Source organism: Mustela nigripes, chromosome 16 (assembly GCF_022355385.1).
Source record: "Mustela nigripes isolate SB6536 chromosome 16, MUSNIG.SB6536, whole genome shotgun sequence".
Lineage (NCBI taxonomy): Eukaryota > Metazoa > Chordata > Mammalia > Carnivora > Mustelidae > Mustela > Mustela nigripes.
In genome coordinates, this window is record NC_081572.1 from 17,616,480 (window position 1) to 17,632,747 (window position 16,268).

Below are 16,268 nucleotides of genomic sequence, written 5' to 3' on the forward strand. Positions count from 1 at the left end.
ACTTTCTGACAGTGAAACTGGAGACCCTACATTTATGGGAGGAGAAACAGAGGCAGGTAACATAGAGTAACTGGACTGATGAGGAACAGCAAGAAGCCCATGGACCCCAATTCATCGCTGTGAAGAATGAAGCTAAGTTACCCATTTGCAAATTCTTTTTCTTTTTATCCTTTTTTTTTTTTTTTTAAGATTTTAATTTATTTATGACAAAGAGAGGCAGTGAGAGAGGGAACACAAGCAGGGGGAGTGGGAGAGGGAGCCCAATACGGAGCTCAATCCCAGGACCCTGGGATTATGACCCAAGCTGAAGGCAGATGCTTAACAACTGAGACAGCCAGGGGTCCCCCATTTACAAATTCTTAATGAAAAATAAAATTGGACCAAAACTCCCAACACCTATCTGAAAACTGGGCCAAGATGCCTGGCGGCCACCACAAAATGCCCCATCAAGCATTTCACTCAGAGGTGGGGGGGTGTCGCTCTTGACGTTCTTCCTGCTCCTTGGTGGGGAGGGGTCACGGGGACCCGCTCCTGGTAATGCCCTACTAACAGCATTAACTGTGACCCACAGCCTTGCTGGAGGGCTCCACCAGTGGGCCTGGGACCTGGCTGACCTGGGCAGCCTGACAGACAAGGCAGATGGGTCGGGACAGGGTTCTGGAATAGTGCCTGCTGCCAAATCACCACCCCTCACCCCCCAGGCAGTGCTCTGCTTTCCACTCCCCGTGGGGGTGCACCTCAGCTTGCTTCTGGATGGTGACTAAGCTGTCCAAGAACCGCATCTGCTCTACAGCAGTGCCTGAAACCTGTGGTGTGGACACAAATGCCCTCAGATTCCGATGCCACAGGTCTGACAGGGGGCCTGAGAGTCCGCATGTCCACAACTCTTAGGCAATGCGCACCCCGCTGGTCTGAGGACCACACTGAGTAGCACTGACCACCTCTGGAACAGATCATCTCTGTGGGCACAGCCGCTCCTTTCCCCTCTCCAGTCTTTGGCTCTGCCCTGCCCTCACGCCCTCTTCCCCATCAAACGTTCTGGAAGAGAGCAGTCACACACACAACCTGAAGGCCACTTACATTTGGTATCTGAATGCATGTCTTCTCAACACACTTACTTTCTCAGTCACAGAGAAAATGGGCATTGGGCCATCAATAGGCCCAGAATTGTGGTGCAACTGCTCCTGAAACTTCTCAACAGTTAGGTCTGAAGTTAGCCATCAACGTTAGCTGTGGCTCAGTCTCAGAAGGTGTCTCTAACTCTACTGTGTTGGTCTCTCTAGAATCCTTTTAGCTTTTCTGCCTGTCCCACCCCTTTACGAGCTCAGTAGAGCTTTTTTAAAGGGTGCTAACCAAACCTGCAGAGGGCATTCCCGGGGTAGAGCCATCACTGTTGAGCAAACGGTCAGGTGACGCACAGTTGGGAAGCATGCACTGGCTGAGAGACAAAGGCAAGGGACTGGGGACTCGGCCCACCCCAGGGCCAGATATCTGCCTGACAAGCAAGAGGGTCTCTCTACAAAATCTCTATGGGAAGACAGACCCGTGGGCGCACAACCCCACTCAGCCTGTGGCAATACAGTTTCTTTGTAGATTTATAGTAGATGATAATGGACTAAAGGAATCCGTACTTGTTCTCAATACGTACTCCTGTGAAACAGTAAGGTCTCTGAGCATTAGTGTTTCCTACACTGCATTTTAAAGACTACCCTCTAAAAATAACCACCAAGGAACTCCAAGACTCTTCCATCCTCCCCCCACAAACTCAGTGTGGCACCCAACACAGGGGTAAGACACATCCCTCCCCATCGCCTGGGGAAGAAACCACATACATACCCAGTTTGGGGACGGGCTGCGTGTCCCAGAACTGGTAGCTTCGCTTGCTAGCCTCCTCCATGGTTTTGGCAGGCCCCTGACCCACTGAGAAGAGTTCAATGGCCTTCTGTATTTCCTGGATCCTCTCGGCTGGCAAAGAGTTCATCTGGATGAGACCAAGTTGGGGAGAGAAAAGGCTCATTATGTTAACAAGTACTTTTGATTAATCACAAGTGCAAGAGTTAAGGGGTATAACTCAAGGAAGGGGTGTGGTTCCTCCATCCCAATCCCAGAGGTCAGATGTCATATGACAACCAGGGAGAGAGTGGTTGGCGATGCGCTCTCCGGACGGTGGGTGCTTATCCTTCTTAGCCTCTTTGTTTGGTGGCCAAAGGAATACAAGTTCAGTGTAAAATTTCAAACAATGCAGAAATATATACTATATATAGAAAGTAAACAGCCAACAATCCCACCTCTTAAATATAATCCTTATCATCAAGTCTTAATTTAGGGGGTAGGGTGAAAAGAGATAAATATAATTTCAGGCTTTTTTCCATACAAGCTCCAAGCATACACACACAATTGTCAAAAAAACAGAATTGGGTCAGATGTTATTATTCTATATGCTGTTTGTTCTTCCTTAAAAACTATGTCTTGGCGGGGGCGCCTGGGTGGCTCAGTGGGTTAAAGCCTCTGCCTTCGGCTCAGGTCATGATCCCAGGGTCCCAGGATCAAGCCCCTCATCGGGCTCTCTGCTCAGCGGAGAGCCTGCTTCCTCCTCCTTCTCTGCCTGCCTCTCTGCCTACTTGTGATCTCTCTCTCTCTGTCAAATAAGTAAATAAATGAATTAAAAAAAAAAAAAAAGAAAGAAACAAAATCTATGTCTTAGGGATACCTGGGTGGCTCAGTGGGTTAAGCATCTGCCTTCAGCTGGGGTCACAGTCTCAGGGTCCTGGGATCGAGCCCCGCATCGGGCTCTCTGCTCGGCGGGGAGCCTGCTTCCTCCTCTCTCTCTTTCTCTCTCTGCCTGCCTCTCTGCCTACTTGTGATCTCTGTCTGTCATATGGATGAATAAAATCATAAAAAGAAAAAAAAAAAAGCAGGCCTCTTCTCTTCCCAGGGGTGGGGACTCAGGACAGAAAGGGCTGAGAACCGCCGCTCCAGGTGGAGAGCCTGTCCCTGCGGGGTGGCTGCCGGGCACCTAACACAGCCCCTCGCCTACATGCACCGAGGGGGAAACATGCTCTGCAGACAGTGTAGAACCTGCTGTGGCTCCTAAGGGACCCAGAGCAGTTTCATCCCCTCGGTCAGAGGCAGCAGAGGGCGGCAGAGGGCTCCACCCCCTCCGTCTTGAAGCAATACCAGTGGAAATGATCAGCCTGAATTGCTCTCTGCACTGACCCGCAACTCCCTCCTCTGAAAAAGCGACTCTCGGTCACACGGAAACAAAGCCTCCTTGTTACCTTCACAGGCTGATCCTGGGCTGAGTCTGTCTCACTGCCTTTCTCTTTCTTCTTCTTCTGTTTCTTTTTCTTCTTTTTGGCTCCAGTGTCATTGGCTGGACTCAAACCACTGTAAGACAAAGTAAATACTGATGCAGGGTTTTTAAAAAATCATCTGTTTTGAGCTACACCGACAAAGAGCTTTCTGTGGAGCCAGACCTTCCTTCATCAGGCCTGCTCGCTTCAGGAGCTGACCAGAGAATCCAGTCCCGGAGGGGCATTTGGAGGACACCAGCAGCTCGCCGCACGCCCACCAGCTCTGGGGGGTGGGAATAGGGTAAGGGGGAGGGCTGTGCGAGAAATGTCTGGATGGACCTTTTCCATTCTGGTTTTTATTTTATGTCTCTTTTCTTCAGATTGCTAGAGTGCCGGCCCCAAAGGCAAATGGTAATTGTTAACGGTGGCAATTCATACCACCAACGCGTCCTGGGAGCCCTGGATCTGAAAACGATGACAGTCCAAAGCAGTCTTTTTGGAAACCTTTCCTCACCCCCACTCCCACCCACCCGGTGCATCAGGCTGAGTGAGATTTCTCCAGCTGGATCGAAAGCTCAAGGCAGCACTGCAAAGGGAGGAAAGGAGGAGGAAAAAGGCAGTTCCACGTTGCCGAGGTCCGTGTCCAGGCTGGCGCAACCGTCGTGAGCACTGCCTGAATCAGGCCCGCAGGGCCTGGGGCGACTATCAGTCGGTGCAGACTGGGGGATGACCATGGGCAAAGCCCGGCACCTGGGATCTGGGGAAAAGAGCAGTGAGGCACCCAGCCAGTCCTGCCACAAAGCGACTACCTGAAGCCTGCCTGTCTGTGAGCCAGTCAAGGGGACACCCCTCTGTCCATGACACAGCCCACCAATGCAATAGTCAACAGTCTCGTAGCCGCATTTAAACATCTCCTACAGCGTTTCATTATTGTTTTCTGAGGCCTCTCATCTTTACGGAGACACAAATCACATTATACTGTGTTTCTTTCCCATTTTCCATTCATTTGCTCCCTAATGTCTTCTCCTAATGCTTACTGATTTCTGGGTTTCCTTCCTTTTATTTTACCTTTGTATTGGGTTTTCTTTATTTTACTGATGAGCTTTAAGCTCACCTTGCTTAACTATGGTTGGACAGCTGACCCTTGAACAACACAGGGGTTAGGGGTACCAACTCCCGACAGCTGAAAATCTGTACACAACTTCTGACTCTCCCCAAATTAGCTATTAATACCCTACTGTTGATGAGGCCTTACCAATAACATAAGCCAATTAGCACAGATTTTCTAGTAGTGTATATTATACACTGTATTCTTCAAATAAAGTAAGCTAGAGACAAGAAAATATTATCAAGGAAAGCCAAAGCAAAATACATTTTATAGTGCTGTACTGTTCAAAGTTCACATGTAGGGGCGCCTGGGTGGCTCAGTGGGTTAAGCCTCTGCCTTTGGCTCAGCACATGATTCTCAGGGTCCTGGGATCGAGCCCCACATCAGGCTCTCTGATCAGCAGGGAGCCTGCTTCCCCCCATCTCTCCGCCTGCCTCGCCTCTCTGCCCACTTGTGATGTCTCTCTGTCAAATGAGTAAATAAAATCTTTAAAAAAAAAAAAAAAAAAAAAGCTCACATTTAAGTAGACCCATGCAGTTCAAACCCCTGCTGTTTAAGGGTCAACTGCAGTTGGTTTCTGCCATGTCTGCACTGATTTTGGCATTGTCAGCCTGAGACTAATGTCTAATGTTACTCTGCCACCCTCCCTGGAAATCTTCCACTGAAAAGGGAAAGTCAGTAGTCCCGCCTGAGAATCCAGGGAATGCTCATCTGCAGGGCTTTGGCTGTATATTCTAGATAGCCAATTTCCAAAGTGTTAAAATAGTATGAAATAAATTTTCTGCACCATTATGATAAATTCCATTTAAGCTTTATTTTCTAATTCAGAAAGTGTACCTGGTCTTAAAATGTCTTGGGGTGATTATGAATATTAATTATCCTCTCATAACAAGAGGTACTGTATAGGGAGAAAACAATCTGCAGCCATGAGCAGCCACCTACTGTGGGAGATGTACCTATTCCCAGGCCTGGGAGGAGCGCTGGCGTCCAGACTTCATGACCTTACACTTGGACTAAAAAGTTACCTCCAGGGGCGCTTGGGTGGCTCAGTGGGTTAAAGCCTCTGCCTTCGGCTCAGGCCATAATCCTGGGATCCTGGGATAAATCGAAGCATCCAGGCTCTCTGCTCAGTAGGGGGCCTGCTTCCTCCTCTCTCTCTCTGCCTGCCTCTCTGCCTGCTTGTGATCTCTGTCTGTCAAATAAATAAATAAAACCTTAAAAAAAAAAAGTTACCTCCAGCCTGTACTGGATTTCCCTGATATGGTCACCTTTCTGCATCACTGTAAACTCTAGTTGGCTGTAGGACTCAGCTCTGTGGAAAAGCTTTCCATACTAGAAAGCATGTCCCTCCCATGCAAGAAAGCCCACAGTGACAGCTGCCTCTTAACCAAGAGGGTATTGAGCCCAACTCTTCCCTAGGCCCATAATCCTCAGTCCCCAGCTAGCTCACTGACTCTTCTCTCGCCCCGCCCTGGCGTAACTGCATGCACCCGTCTGCCAGGCCTCCCTGACACAGGGAGACTATGAAGTCGGAGAAGCTGGTAAAGGCTGGAGGTTACTTTAGTCTAAGTATACCTCCTAGGTATTATCCTAATGGGACACAGAAGGCATACCATGGAAGGAAAACCAGTAGCATTCAGAGAGGGAATAAGGTGAACCCCTTAAAACCAGATGCTCTGCAAAACCCCCAAGGCCATGGCAAAGTATAGGAACCAGGAAGTCTTTTATGGCCTAAAGAAAACTTTTCCACTTAAGTAATTCAATGTTGTTATCACCTAAAGGCCTATTTATAGCCTATAAAAACTCTATGTGGGGGGTCACCAGGGTGGCTTTGTGGGCTAAGCCTCTGCCTTTGGCTCAGGTCATGATCTCAGGGTCCTGGGATTGAGCCCTGCATTGGGCTCTGTGCTCAGTGGGGAGCCTGCTTCCTCCTCTCTCTCTGCCTCCCTCTCTGCCTACTTGTGATCTCTCTCTCTGTGTCAAATAAATAAATAAAATCTTAAAAAAAAAAAAAACGAAAAACAACTCTATGTGTTTTTTAAATTCCAGGCACAGTCTCATTTCAGTCTCAAGAGTATATGGAGCTTATAAAATTTAAAAACTGGTTGATGTTAGGAAACAAAGCAGTGTCCCACTGTTGATACAATGTTAGAAGTCTATTTCAGCTTACTGAATGAGTTACCTCGACCTTGTCTATGAAGTACCATAAAAATATATTTTTATTTTTATTTTTTAAAACCTTTTTTTTTTTTTAAAGATTTTATTTATTTATTTGACAGAGAGAGATGACAAGTAGATGGAGAGAGAGGCAGGCAGAGAGAGAGAGAGGGAAGCAGGCTCCCTGCTGAGCAGAGAGCCCGATATGGGACTTGATCCCAGGACCCTGAGATCGTGACCTGAGCCGAAGGCAGCGGCTTAAACCACTGAGCCACCCATATTTTTAAATAGCTCTACAGTTAAACAAGTTCAAGGCAGAGTTGCTGCGTATCAACCTTTCAGATGCTTACTAAACACATTTTCACATAAGGGAAATAGAAGAAATTACTTTTCCCAACTTCAGAAATCTTTCCAAGTAAATCGCTAAGAAACGACCTTCCTGCTTTTGCACTGCTACTCAGTGGAGACACTTAAAAGCAGCCATCGCCTCATGGACGCCCCTTGTGTGGAAGGATCTTCGACTGAATTTCTTGTTCTCTTTTATGCATCATCAATATACGTGCCTGACAAACTGCAAGACCCACACTAAACCCAGAGAGCGAATTTCACTTTCCTTGTACTGCCTTGAATTTGCACATGCAGCTACTGAGCAACAGTCCTGTTTCGACTTGTACATCAAGCACAGGGACAGATGAAGAACAAAGGCAAGTTAAAGAGGAGCGGTTCTCACCGAGCTGCCAGTACAGAGCTACACCCACAGAACGCAGTATGAGCTCACCCTGGTCTCACAGGCAGCAACCCAGACAGGGGGACGATGGACGCAGAAGAGATTTCTTTTTTTCCAAAAATTTTATTTATTTGAGTGAGAGAGAGCGAGTGAGCACACGCAATTGGAGTAAAGAACAGAGGGAGAAGCAGACTCCCTGCTGAGCAGGGAGCCAGATGCAGGAATGACTCCAGGTCTCCCGGGTCCTTGGGATCATAATCTGAGATCCTGACCTGAGCCGAAGGTGGATGCTTAACGGATGGAGCCACCCAGGTGCCCCAAGAAGAGATTTCCAAAGAGCTCACCAGGGTTTAGTTTTCAAGGTGATTATGGTAATTTTAATTATTCAAAAGAAACCAAGCCTTGAGAGTAAGTCTTCAAGAAGCCTCCCAGAGGGGTGCCTGGGTGGCTCAGTGGGTTAAAGCCTATGCCTTTGGCTTGGGTTCTGATCTCAGGGTCCTGGGATCGAGCCCCGCATCAGGAGCCCCGCATCAGGCTCCCTGCTCAGTGGGGAGCCAGCTTCCTCCCCTCTCTCTCTGCCTACTTGTGATCTCTGTCTGTCAAATTAAAAAAAAAAAAAAAAAAAAAAAAAGCCTCCCAGGAAGCAATTTCAAAGAAGAGTTTCAACTTGGATTTGGGGAGAACCACACCAGAGGACCCCACTGAAGCAGGCTAGTCCTTCTCTAAGAATTCACATCATTTTAAAGGGACCTGAAGTCCACACCCAGCAGGTGGGTATCCCAGTGTGCGCAGGGATTCTGCGAACTCAAATAGCCATCTCTTAGAGAGCACTCTAAGCCTGCCAGTCACCTTAACACACGCCAAAGAGATGGGCCACAACCATGGAATACAAAAAATCGAAGTGTGACTTTGACTCACTTTGACTCATTTGGTTCCAAAATAATGAGCTAAGAATTAGCGGAATTTGCCTTCCTGGGGAAAAAGGGGTCCCTACAATGGAAATGGACATAGGAGTTCACATAAGAATTTTGAAGTCTACACTCTGAAGCTGATCAACTCAAGTCATTAATGACCAACCTGGCGAATATGGAACAAATTAGCAGAAAGACAGAGTCAGGAACAGGGAAGACAAGAAATAACAAATGTCATTAAAAAAATTTTTTTTATTTAAGTAGGCTCTATGCTCAATGGGGGCTAGAACTCATGACCCCAAGATCCAGAGTCTTATGCTCTACTGACTGAACCAGCCAGGAGTGCCAAGAAATGTCATTAAAAAAAAAAATTTATTTATTTATGTGAGAGAAAGAGAGAGAGGGGCACCTGGGTGGCTCAGTGGGTTAAAGCCTCTGCCTTCGGCTCAGGTCATGATCTCAGGGTTCTGGGATGGAGTCCTGCATCAGGCTCTCTGCTCAGCAGGGAGCCTGCTTCCACCTCTCTCTCTGCCTGCCTCTCTACCTACTTGTGATCTCTCTCTCTCAAATAAAAAAATAAAATCTTAAAATTTCTTAAAAAAAAAAAAAAAGAGAGAGAGAAAGAGAGCATGAGAAGGGAGAAGGTCAGAGAGAGAAGCAGACCCCCTGCTGAGCAGGGAGCCCAATGTGGGACTCAATCCTGGGACTCCAAGATCATGACCTGAGCTGAAGGCAGTCGCTTAACCAACTGAGGCACCCCGGTGCCTGAAATGTCATTTTTTTAATGAAGGCCAAGATATTCTAAGTTCAAACACAAAAATCCCATGGGTGCTCTGCTATAAAGTCAGGGCTCTGGGGAGGAGATAGAAAATGAGCCTCAGTGCTGATTTCTAGAAACAGAATGCAGTACCAGGATGTGTGAGTGGGCGGGAGGGAAGGGCATGCTGACAGACGAGCAGCACCAGCACAGAACTTCCAGAAAACACGACAAGCAGGAAGGGTCCATAACACAGGCCTCCCCTCCACCCCACCAAGTAACAAAATCCACTCAAAGGGACATGACTGGGGAACAGAAGGCTGTACTGTGGGGGAGTACGAGCTCAGCCACCAGGCCTGGAACGCCTGTCAGGGCCACCCAGCTTATCTTGCTGTTCACAGAAGCAGAAACCAAGGCCCAGACACGTGAGGTAAACTGGTCACCAACTAACCAACTGGTGACCAGGGACAAGCCACTAATCTCTAACAACGTGGACCGTTCCTTCCTGAACACCACGGTCTTGTTTCTGTGGGAATTTTCCAAGTCTCCTCCAAAGCCCAAAGACAGTTTCATCATACAAGGCCCTAAAACAAACTGCTGTGTCTCAGAGGAGCACGTATGAAAGGCCAGGAGCACCTGAGCCACACTTTATCCAGAAAGCTGCCTCTGGCTACACTAGCTCTCCCTGGTATCTGGCTAAGATTATGATCTCCCAAACGACTGAATATTTTACATAGAATAATGGTTTGCTTCCTACCTTCCCAGTAAGATAAAAAATTTCCTGAGCATAAGGACATCTGATACAGATGTTTCCTACAGCACCCCCAGCTGCGCCCAGTGCACAGTTAAGAGTTCAACAAATAACGTGCTTGACTGACACTTTCCCAGCGTAAAGACTAAAATAAGACCCTGACAAGCTACAGCCCCAAAGAGGGTCAGCAAAACATCTCCAGTTACGTTTCCACATGACAGCTGTGTTAATTGTCTATGAAAAGTGTGGAGGGGCGCATGGGTGGCTCAGTCGTGAAGCGTCTGCCTTCGGCTCAGGTCATGATCCCAGGGTCCTGGGATAGTCTCACATCCGGCTCCCCGCTCAGCAGGAAGCCTGATTCTCCCTCTCCCACTCCCCATGCTTGTGTTCCCTCTCTTGCTCTCTCTATCTCTCTGACAAACAAACAAATAAGTAAATAAATAAAATCTTTTAAAAAGAAAAAAGTGAAAACAAAAAAGCTCCACTGAAACTATTTTAAATTGTTCCAAAGTCTTAAACGCAGACCGTGGGTTTAGTTTTGATTATGAGACCAAAGGAAAGAAATTAAAAAAAAAAAAAAAAAAAAAGAGTTCCGAAAATAAAACTCACAACTTTTGGTCACTTATTTCCCGCCCCCGAAAACTGGAAATTAATTCTTTTGGCTAAAACTCAAAATTTCCAGAGAAACCGATTAAACAAATCCTAGGCTCTAACATCCTTTTGATTCTGCTTTAGCGTATCAGGAAATCCTTCTGCAAATCCATTTACTTATGAGGTGTGAGAGGTTCACCAACAATCCTCCTGGTACTCAGAAGGCCCAAAGAGGTGAATGAGAGGCAGATGAGGGTGCCGGGGTGGAAACCACATGGTCTGACTCAGTCTCACTGATGAGTGGGAGTGCAGAGTTTGGGGCATTGCTGTAAGTGACCCTGCAGCCACAGCCATACAGAGGATAGGCATGTAAGACTGAAAAGAACAGCAAGTTGTGGGAAGCGATTATAAAAATTGTTTTACTGCCATCCTCTGCCCTTCCTGGGACAGTTGGCCAGAACTCTGAGGGTGAACAAGCCAGTTCCTGCCATGGAGAATAACTGGGTTTTTTTTTAAAAAGGGGGGAGATCACAAAGGCTCTGATACACTAAACCGTTTAGAATGGGACTGAGACAGAAATGTAATTTCCACATCCTCTGGGTTGCTTTGGCGAGTCACACTGTAACCTGGCAACTCCAAGGTCAAATCGGATGCTGTTCAGAGACCATTTTCAGTAATTTTCTGAGCAATGAATGACTCACTGCTAGCAGAAATTTCACACACCAGAACCTCTGCAAAAGATATCTGTCCACTGAGAAGAGTTTAAAGGGGCCAGCCATATCCATCACCAACTGGCTCCCTAGTCTTGGAAAGTTCATGGGTTACTGAATGGATCCAAAGGCAGGACTCACACTGCTGCAGGGTTGGGAAGCAAGAAATCAAGGCAGTAGGGAAAAAACATCCAGTAAATTTGGAATGGATCCTCCAGGGTGCCCCAAGGAAGAGGTGGAGACGCAAATCCCAAATTTCACTACCAAAGCTCAATCAGTCTTCATCAGTGAGGTCTAGGAGATAATCCACGGAAAGGGCTTAGCGCAGTGGCCAGCGCATAGTGATAGTAACAACAGACAACATTTATCAAATGCCAGACAAGAGTGTGACCTCCTCAGCTGCCTCTCAAAGTCGCAGCAGGAGAAGCAGTAGAAAAAACTTTCTAAGCAAGTACCAACCCTGTCCAAGAATTTCAGTTTAAGTTTGGTTTGTTTGTTTGGTTGTTTTGGTGCTCCTAATAGAGCAATAGTCCCAAGAGCACCATCCTTGAGGAGTCAGAGGAGAGGCGTGCAGGGTACAGGTTTCAAGCAAGGTTACAGAGAAGAGCTGAAGAAGCTCTTCCTGAAGTCATTCAAGGGGCGCCTGGGTGGCTCAGTGGGTTGAGCCTCTGCCTTCAGCTAAGGTCATGATCCCGGGGTCCTGGAATTGAGCCCCACATCAGGTTCTCTGCTCAGCGGGGAGCCTGCCTTCCCCTCTCTCTCTGCCTGCCTCTCTGCCTACCTGTGATCTGTCAAATAAATAAATAAAATCTTTAAAAAAATAAATAAATAAAGTCATTCAATCTGTGGTCCCCAACTCTATGGCCTCCGCAGACCAAGGGTTAAGTGCAGACTTAGTGAAGCTGGGAGATTTGAGAGTGAGCACATCAGTTTAAACAATGTGAAAAATCAGCAAAACTGGTGTGCCAGGAGCAGCATCTCCCTGAAATAGGCTCTCATTTGCTTTTCATTTCTTCTGCTTTCCAGTCTCTTCTCTTTGAAGTGGCTCTTGATTAGTTTCTTTTTTAATTGCCACTTAATTGGGAAATAAAATTAGAATACTTATTTGATATCAGTGATGAGGTTTCTCTTTTCATTTCTGCTTTGATCTAGTTTTGAAAAACCAAAAGCTGAAGGGAGAAATTAAGAAAAAGGGGCAAAAAAGATTTCTTCTTTCCAAGAGCTAGATGCAGCTATAAGCCACCGAATATAAATATGGAAAGAACCACTCTCGGAGAATCTGATGGATAAAACAAAAAGCAAGTAAGGCTGGCTTTATGGCACTTCCTTTCAAAGAGATCGCTGTTTTCTCTTAAGTTTTTTCATGAGAGATAACAGCTCAGGACTGGCGAGGAAAACTTATAAGAACTCGTCTTAACCTGTCCCCATGAAGTAAGAAATCCGGATGGGAAAGAGACATCCTTATCAAAGGGATGGCTTACCAGCATCTCAGTGGTATCAATGACATTGAAAAATAAATTCTAAAAGAATCCTAGGAACCAAATAATATAAAAGCCCTTTCCTGTTCCAATCATCCAAATAAACCTTGTCTGTTAACCCAAAACTAAAATCTACTGGCAGGGCGCCTGGGTGGCTCAGTGGTTAAGCCGCTGCCTTTGGCTCAGGTCATGATCTCAGGGTCCTGGGATCGAGTCCCGCATCGGGCTCTCTGCTCAGCAGGGAGCCTGCTTCCTCCTCTCTCTCTCTCTCTCTCTGCCTGCCTCTCTGCCTACTTGTGATTTCTCTCTGTCAAATAAATAAATAAAATCTTTAAAAAAATAAAATAAAATAAAATAAAATCTACTGGCAGCTAGTAAATAATTTATTCTTTAGTAATGATTCTTGGAAAGCCTTTCACTAAAAACAAAGAAGCAAATTAAAGGATACGGATGGATGGTGAACTGCAGGGAAAATCAGCATTAAGATGATCTTAGTCTGGGGGCATCTGGGTGGCTCAGTAGGTTTCTGCTCAGGTCATGATCTCATGGGTCCTGGAACACAGCTCCACATGAGGCTCTGCGCTCAGCAGGGAGTCTTGGGATTCTCTCTCTGCTTCTCCCCTAATTCTTCTGCACAACCATGCCCACTCACTCTCCCTCTCAAATAAATTAAACCTAATTTATTAACTGTAACTGATATGTCAGGCAAGTAACTGGGGGAAAAAATGATGCCACCTGCCTTTGTTGAGTAGATTAAAAAAATAGTATATAGAAAAACTGTAGAGATGCATACATTAAAAAATACGAACACCCAAAATAAAACATACACCTACATTGCACGTATGCATGTGCATGTGTGTTTCAATGTATATGTGAAATCTATACTCTTCAAAGTTTATTTAATTATGGTTGTTTCATTAGTGTAAAGTACTGTGAGCCCATCCTGAAAGGAAGGCCTCAGTGAAAGGCCTTGTGAAACCTGGAGGATCCCCAGTTTTTGGAGGTATTTCACAAGAAACTGTAGTAAGGCTCACAATGAGACTGAGTTGGTGTAAGAAAGTGTGTGTGTAAGAAAAATCTAACACTCTTTGCCTCAGCAAGGAGAAACTCCGCCAACACTGAACTCTGAATTTTAACATTTGCCATTTGTTCATCCATCAAATACTCACAAACGCCCATTAAGTGCCAGGCATCTCAAAGCCATGGTCCCTCTACTCAGGCACCTTACAATCAGGTGAGGCAGGGAATGGACACACGTTATTTGATAAAAGCTACAACAAACGAGATATGTGATAAAAGCACAAGCTGGGGAAAGGACAGGAAGATGTGAAGGAAGAACAGGAGGGAGAGGACAGGCTGTATTTCCCATGTTATCTTATTTAATCCCTACAACTGGAGGTTAAGTAACTTTCCCAAGGTTACAGGACAATTAAGTGTCAGAATCAAGCTTTGAACCCAGGTATGAATGAACCCCAAATCCATGCTCTTTAGGCGCCACACTGCTTCCCAAAATCATTTCCTCCAACAATTAATGAGAAAATATTAACTCTACTTCAGATTCTGAGTGCCAGAATTAGCCTGTCCTCCAAGCTAGGTCTTCTGTTTTCACCTGTCACCTCCAAACTAATTTACACAGACCTCTAGATTTGGTATACGTGCTGCCGAAGTGAGCACACACAAACCTCTAGATTTGGTATGCTGATAAATTTGTTCACTCAGACCATATATAACCATGTACAACAACAACAAAACACCGTCAAAGTTTTTTTTAAGGTTACCACTTTGTTGTACTATAAATAAAACAGAACTTTCTGCCAAATAGTTTTGCAAACTGATTCACAGATCATAGGGAATAAAACCAATTAAAGAGCTATAGATGCTGGTCAAGGTAACAGTTTAGTAGAGAAAAATAAAAGCAACTACACACAGAGCAAAGAAAAAGCTTTACTTTCACTTCTGAAAGGACTTCTGAATTCAACAGCTCTCATCAATTATTAGGATTTCTACTCAGGAGGGCTGCACTTTCCCCTCTTCCTGTTCCTACTTCCTCTTTAAAAGCTCTTCCTTTCTTAGGAATCTCAAACTTCAAGGCTTTTGTTACATGAGATCTGTTGTGAGTTATAGCAAAAAAAAAAAAAACTCTTATAAAACCAGATCTGACAAACTTCCTTTTCCTCTACATTTTTCTTGTAATTTTTTTAAGCTGCTCAAAGAACATAAAAGCTTCATCTTTTAACCTAAGGATTCATCACAAACAGATTATAAACAACTTAATTAATCCTTTGTTCTTCCATCTCTACAAGATGGTGGAATTTTTTAAAGTTTATCCAAAGATTTCAACCTTTTACCTTTACCTACAGGCCTACCGCTAATATTCCAAATGACTTCATGACTATAAAAATAGGACTATCACACACACACACGCACACAGAGATACAAAATCAGACTACCACAGGTTCACCCAAAGTTATATGTCCAAAAAGTCTTTCATAACTTTCCGTTAAAAAACATAGGGACAAGCTTCAGCACCGGCCACTGTAACAATTATGAAGAAAGAAGAATGATAGGGTGTGGCTTACAAGAATGAACACTGATCTGGAAACAGAACTCAACTCTGAAACGCCTGATGAATTTCTTCTGTCCAAGCAACAGTTACTAGTAGGCAAGACTCTTGAAGTACAGGAACTGCAATATTAAACCCACTTCTAATCCCTGTCCAAGCTGCACCAGCAGTCAATTTCTTGAAGCTTTGAGGTTATTTCACAAAGTTAACAGAACAAAGATCCTGGAAAACCTAATTATATACTGTTCAGGAAACTTATAGATTATCTGGAACAATGGGCACCATATACACCAAACCATTGTCATACAGTAATTACACTCTAGGGTTTATAAGGTAAGTTTGTATTTTGAGATTCTCCTGTTAGTGACACTTTACAACATAATTATGGTTTGTACAACCTGATATATTTCCTCATTGAAGGTGAGCTGCAGCGAAATATTTTATTATTCGTTTATTGCTAATCACGTTGTTCACACACATCTCTAAGTAACGTTCCCTTTGAACTGTACTGTTAGATTGACCCGTGTTGTGCCATCGAAAACCATCGTCCAATCTGCTCTTTTCCCTGAAGGCGGGTGAAGCACACGAGTGGAACATTACACAGAAGAACTTTTATATAATAAAAGTATTCAATGTCTCCGGCCCTTAATATACTGAGCACCCACCCTGGTAAATGACAAAGACAACAACCAATCGCCAGGCAGGATACCAATGTCTCAGCCAATTAGAATATGGGGGTGGGGTTACCCTAAGCTCCCGGTGACTTCCCCGCACCCCAGAGACCCAGGTTGTGGGAGACTGGACGGGAATTGGACTCCGAGGATATCGTTACCCCCGGCTGTAGCTGTTGTCCTCCTCGTTCTCGCAATCGCTGCAATGCTCATGGCCGTTTCCGTTCCCTTCCATCATTTGCGGCAGCGGAGGTGCCGGCGGCTTCACTGCTGTCTCACTCTCGTCCGCCATCTTGAGTTGCGAGAACCGGCCTCCGCGCCTCGCTACATAGGGGGTTCCTATTGGACGAGAGGGACTTGAGATATATTCTGGGTTTTGTAGTTTTTGTGTCGAAGGGAGCCGTAACTAGGAACAGCTCATTCTCGCGAAACCCGAACAAAGTGGACTACAATACCCAGAAATCATAAAGGGAGGCTGTCCTGGGCGGGAGACCGGCACTACCCGGAAGTCCTGGGCGTTCAGCCGCGTTTCGAGGGAAGAAGGGACCCAA

At 45.6% G+C, this 16,268-nt stretch overlaps 1 protein-coding gene across 1 annotated transcript in view; it reads right to left on the bottom strand.

The window, feature by feature from the left end:
• NMT1 (N-myristoyltransferase 1) overlaps positions 1 to 16,056 on the bottom strand; it is a 28,842-nt gene extending 12,786 nt beyond the window's left edge. Inside the window, exons 1-3 of the mRNA XM_059380131.1 lie at positions 15,879 to 16,056; positions 3,279 to 3,387; positions 1,837 to 1,981 (exon numbers count right to left, since the gene is read on the bottom strand). Of these exons, the coding sequence (XP_059236114.1) occupies positions 1,837 to 1,981; positions 3,279 to 3,387; positions 15,879 to 16,009 (385 nt within the window). The 5' untranslated portion in view covers positions 16,010 to 16,056. The remainder of the gene's footprint in view (positions 1 to 1,836; positions 1,982 to 3,278; positions 3,388 to 15,878) is intronic.
• Between the last annotated feature and the right edge of the window lie 212 nt (positions 16,057 to 16,268).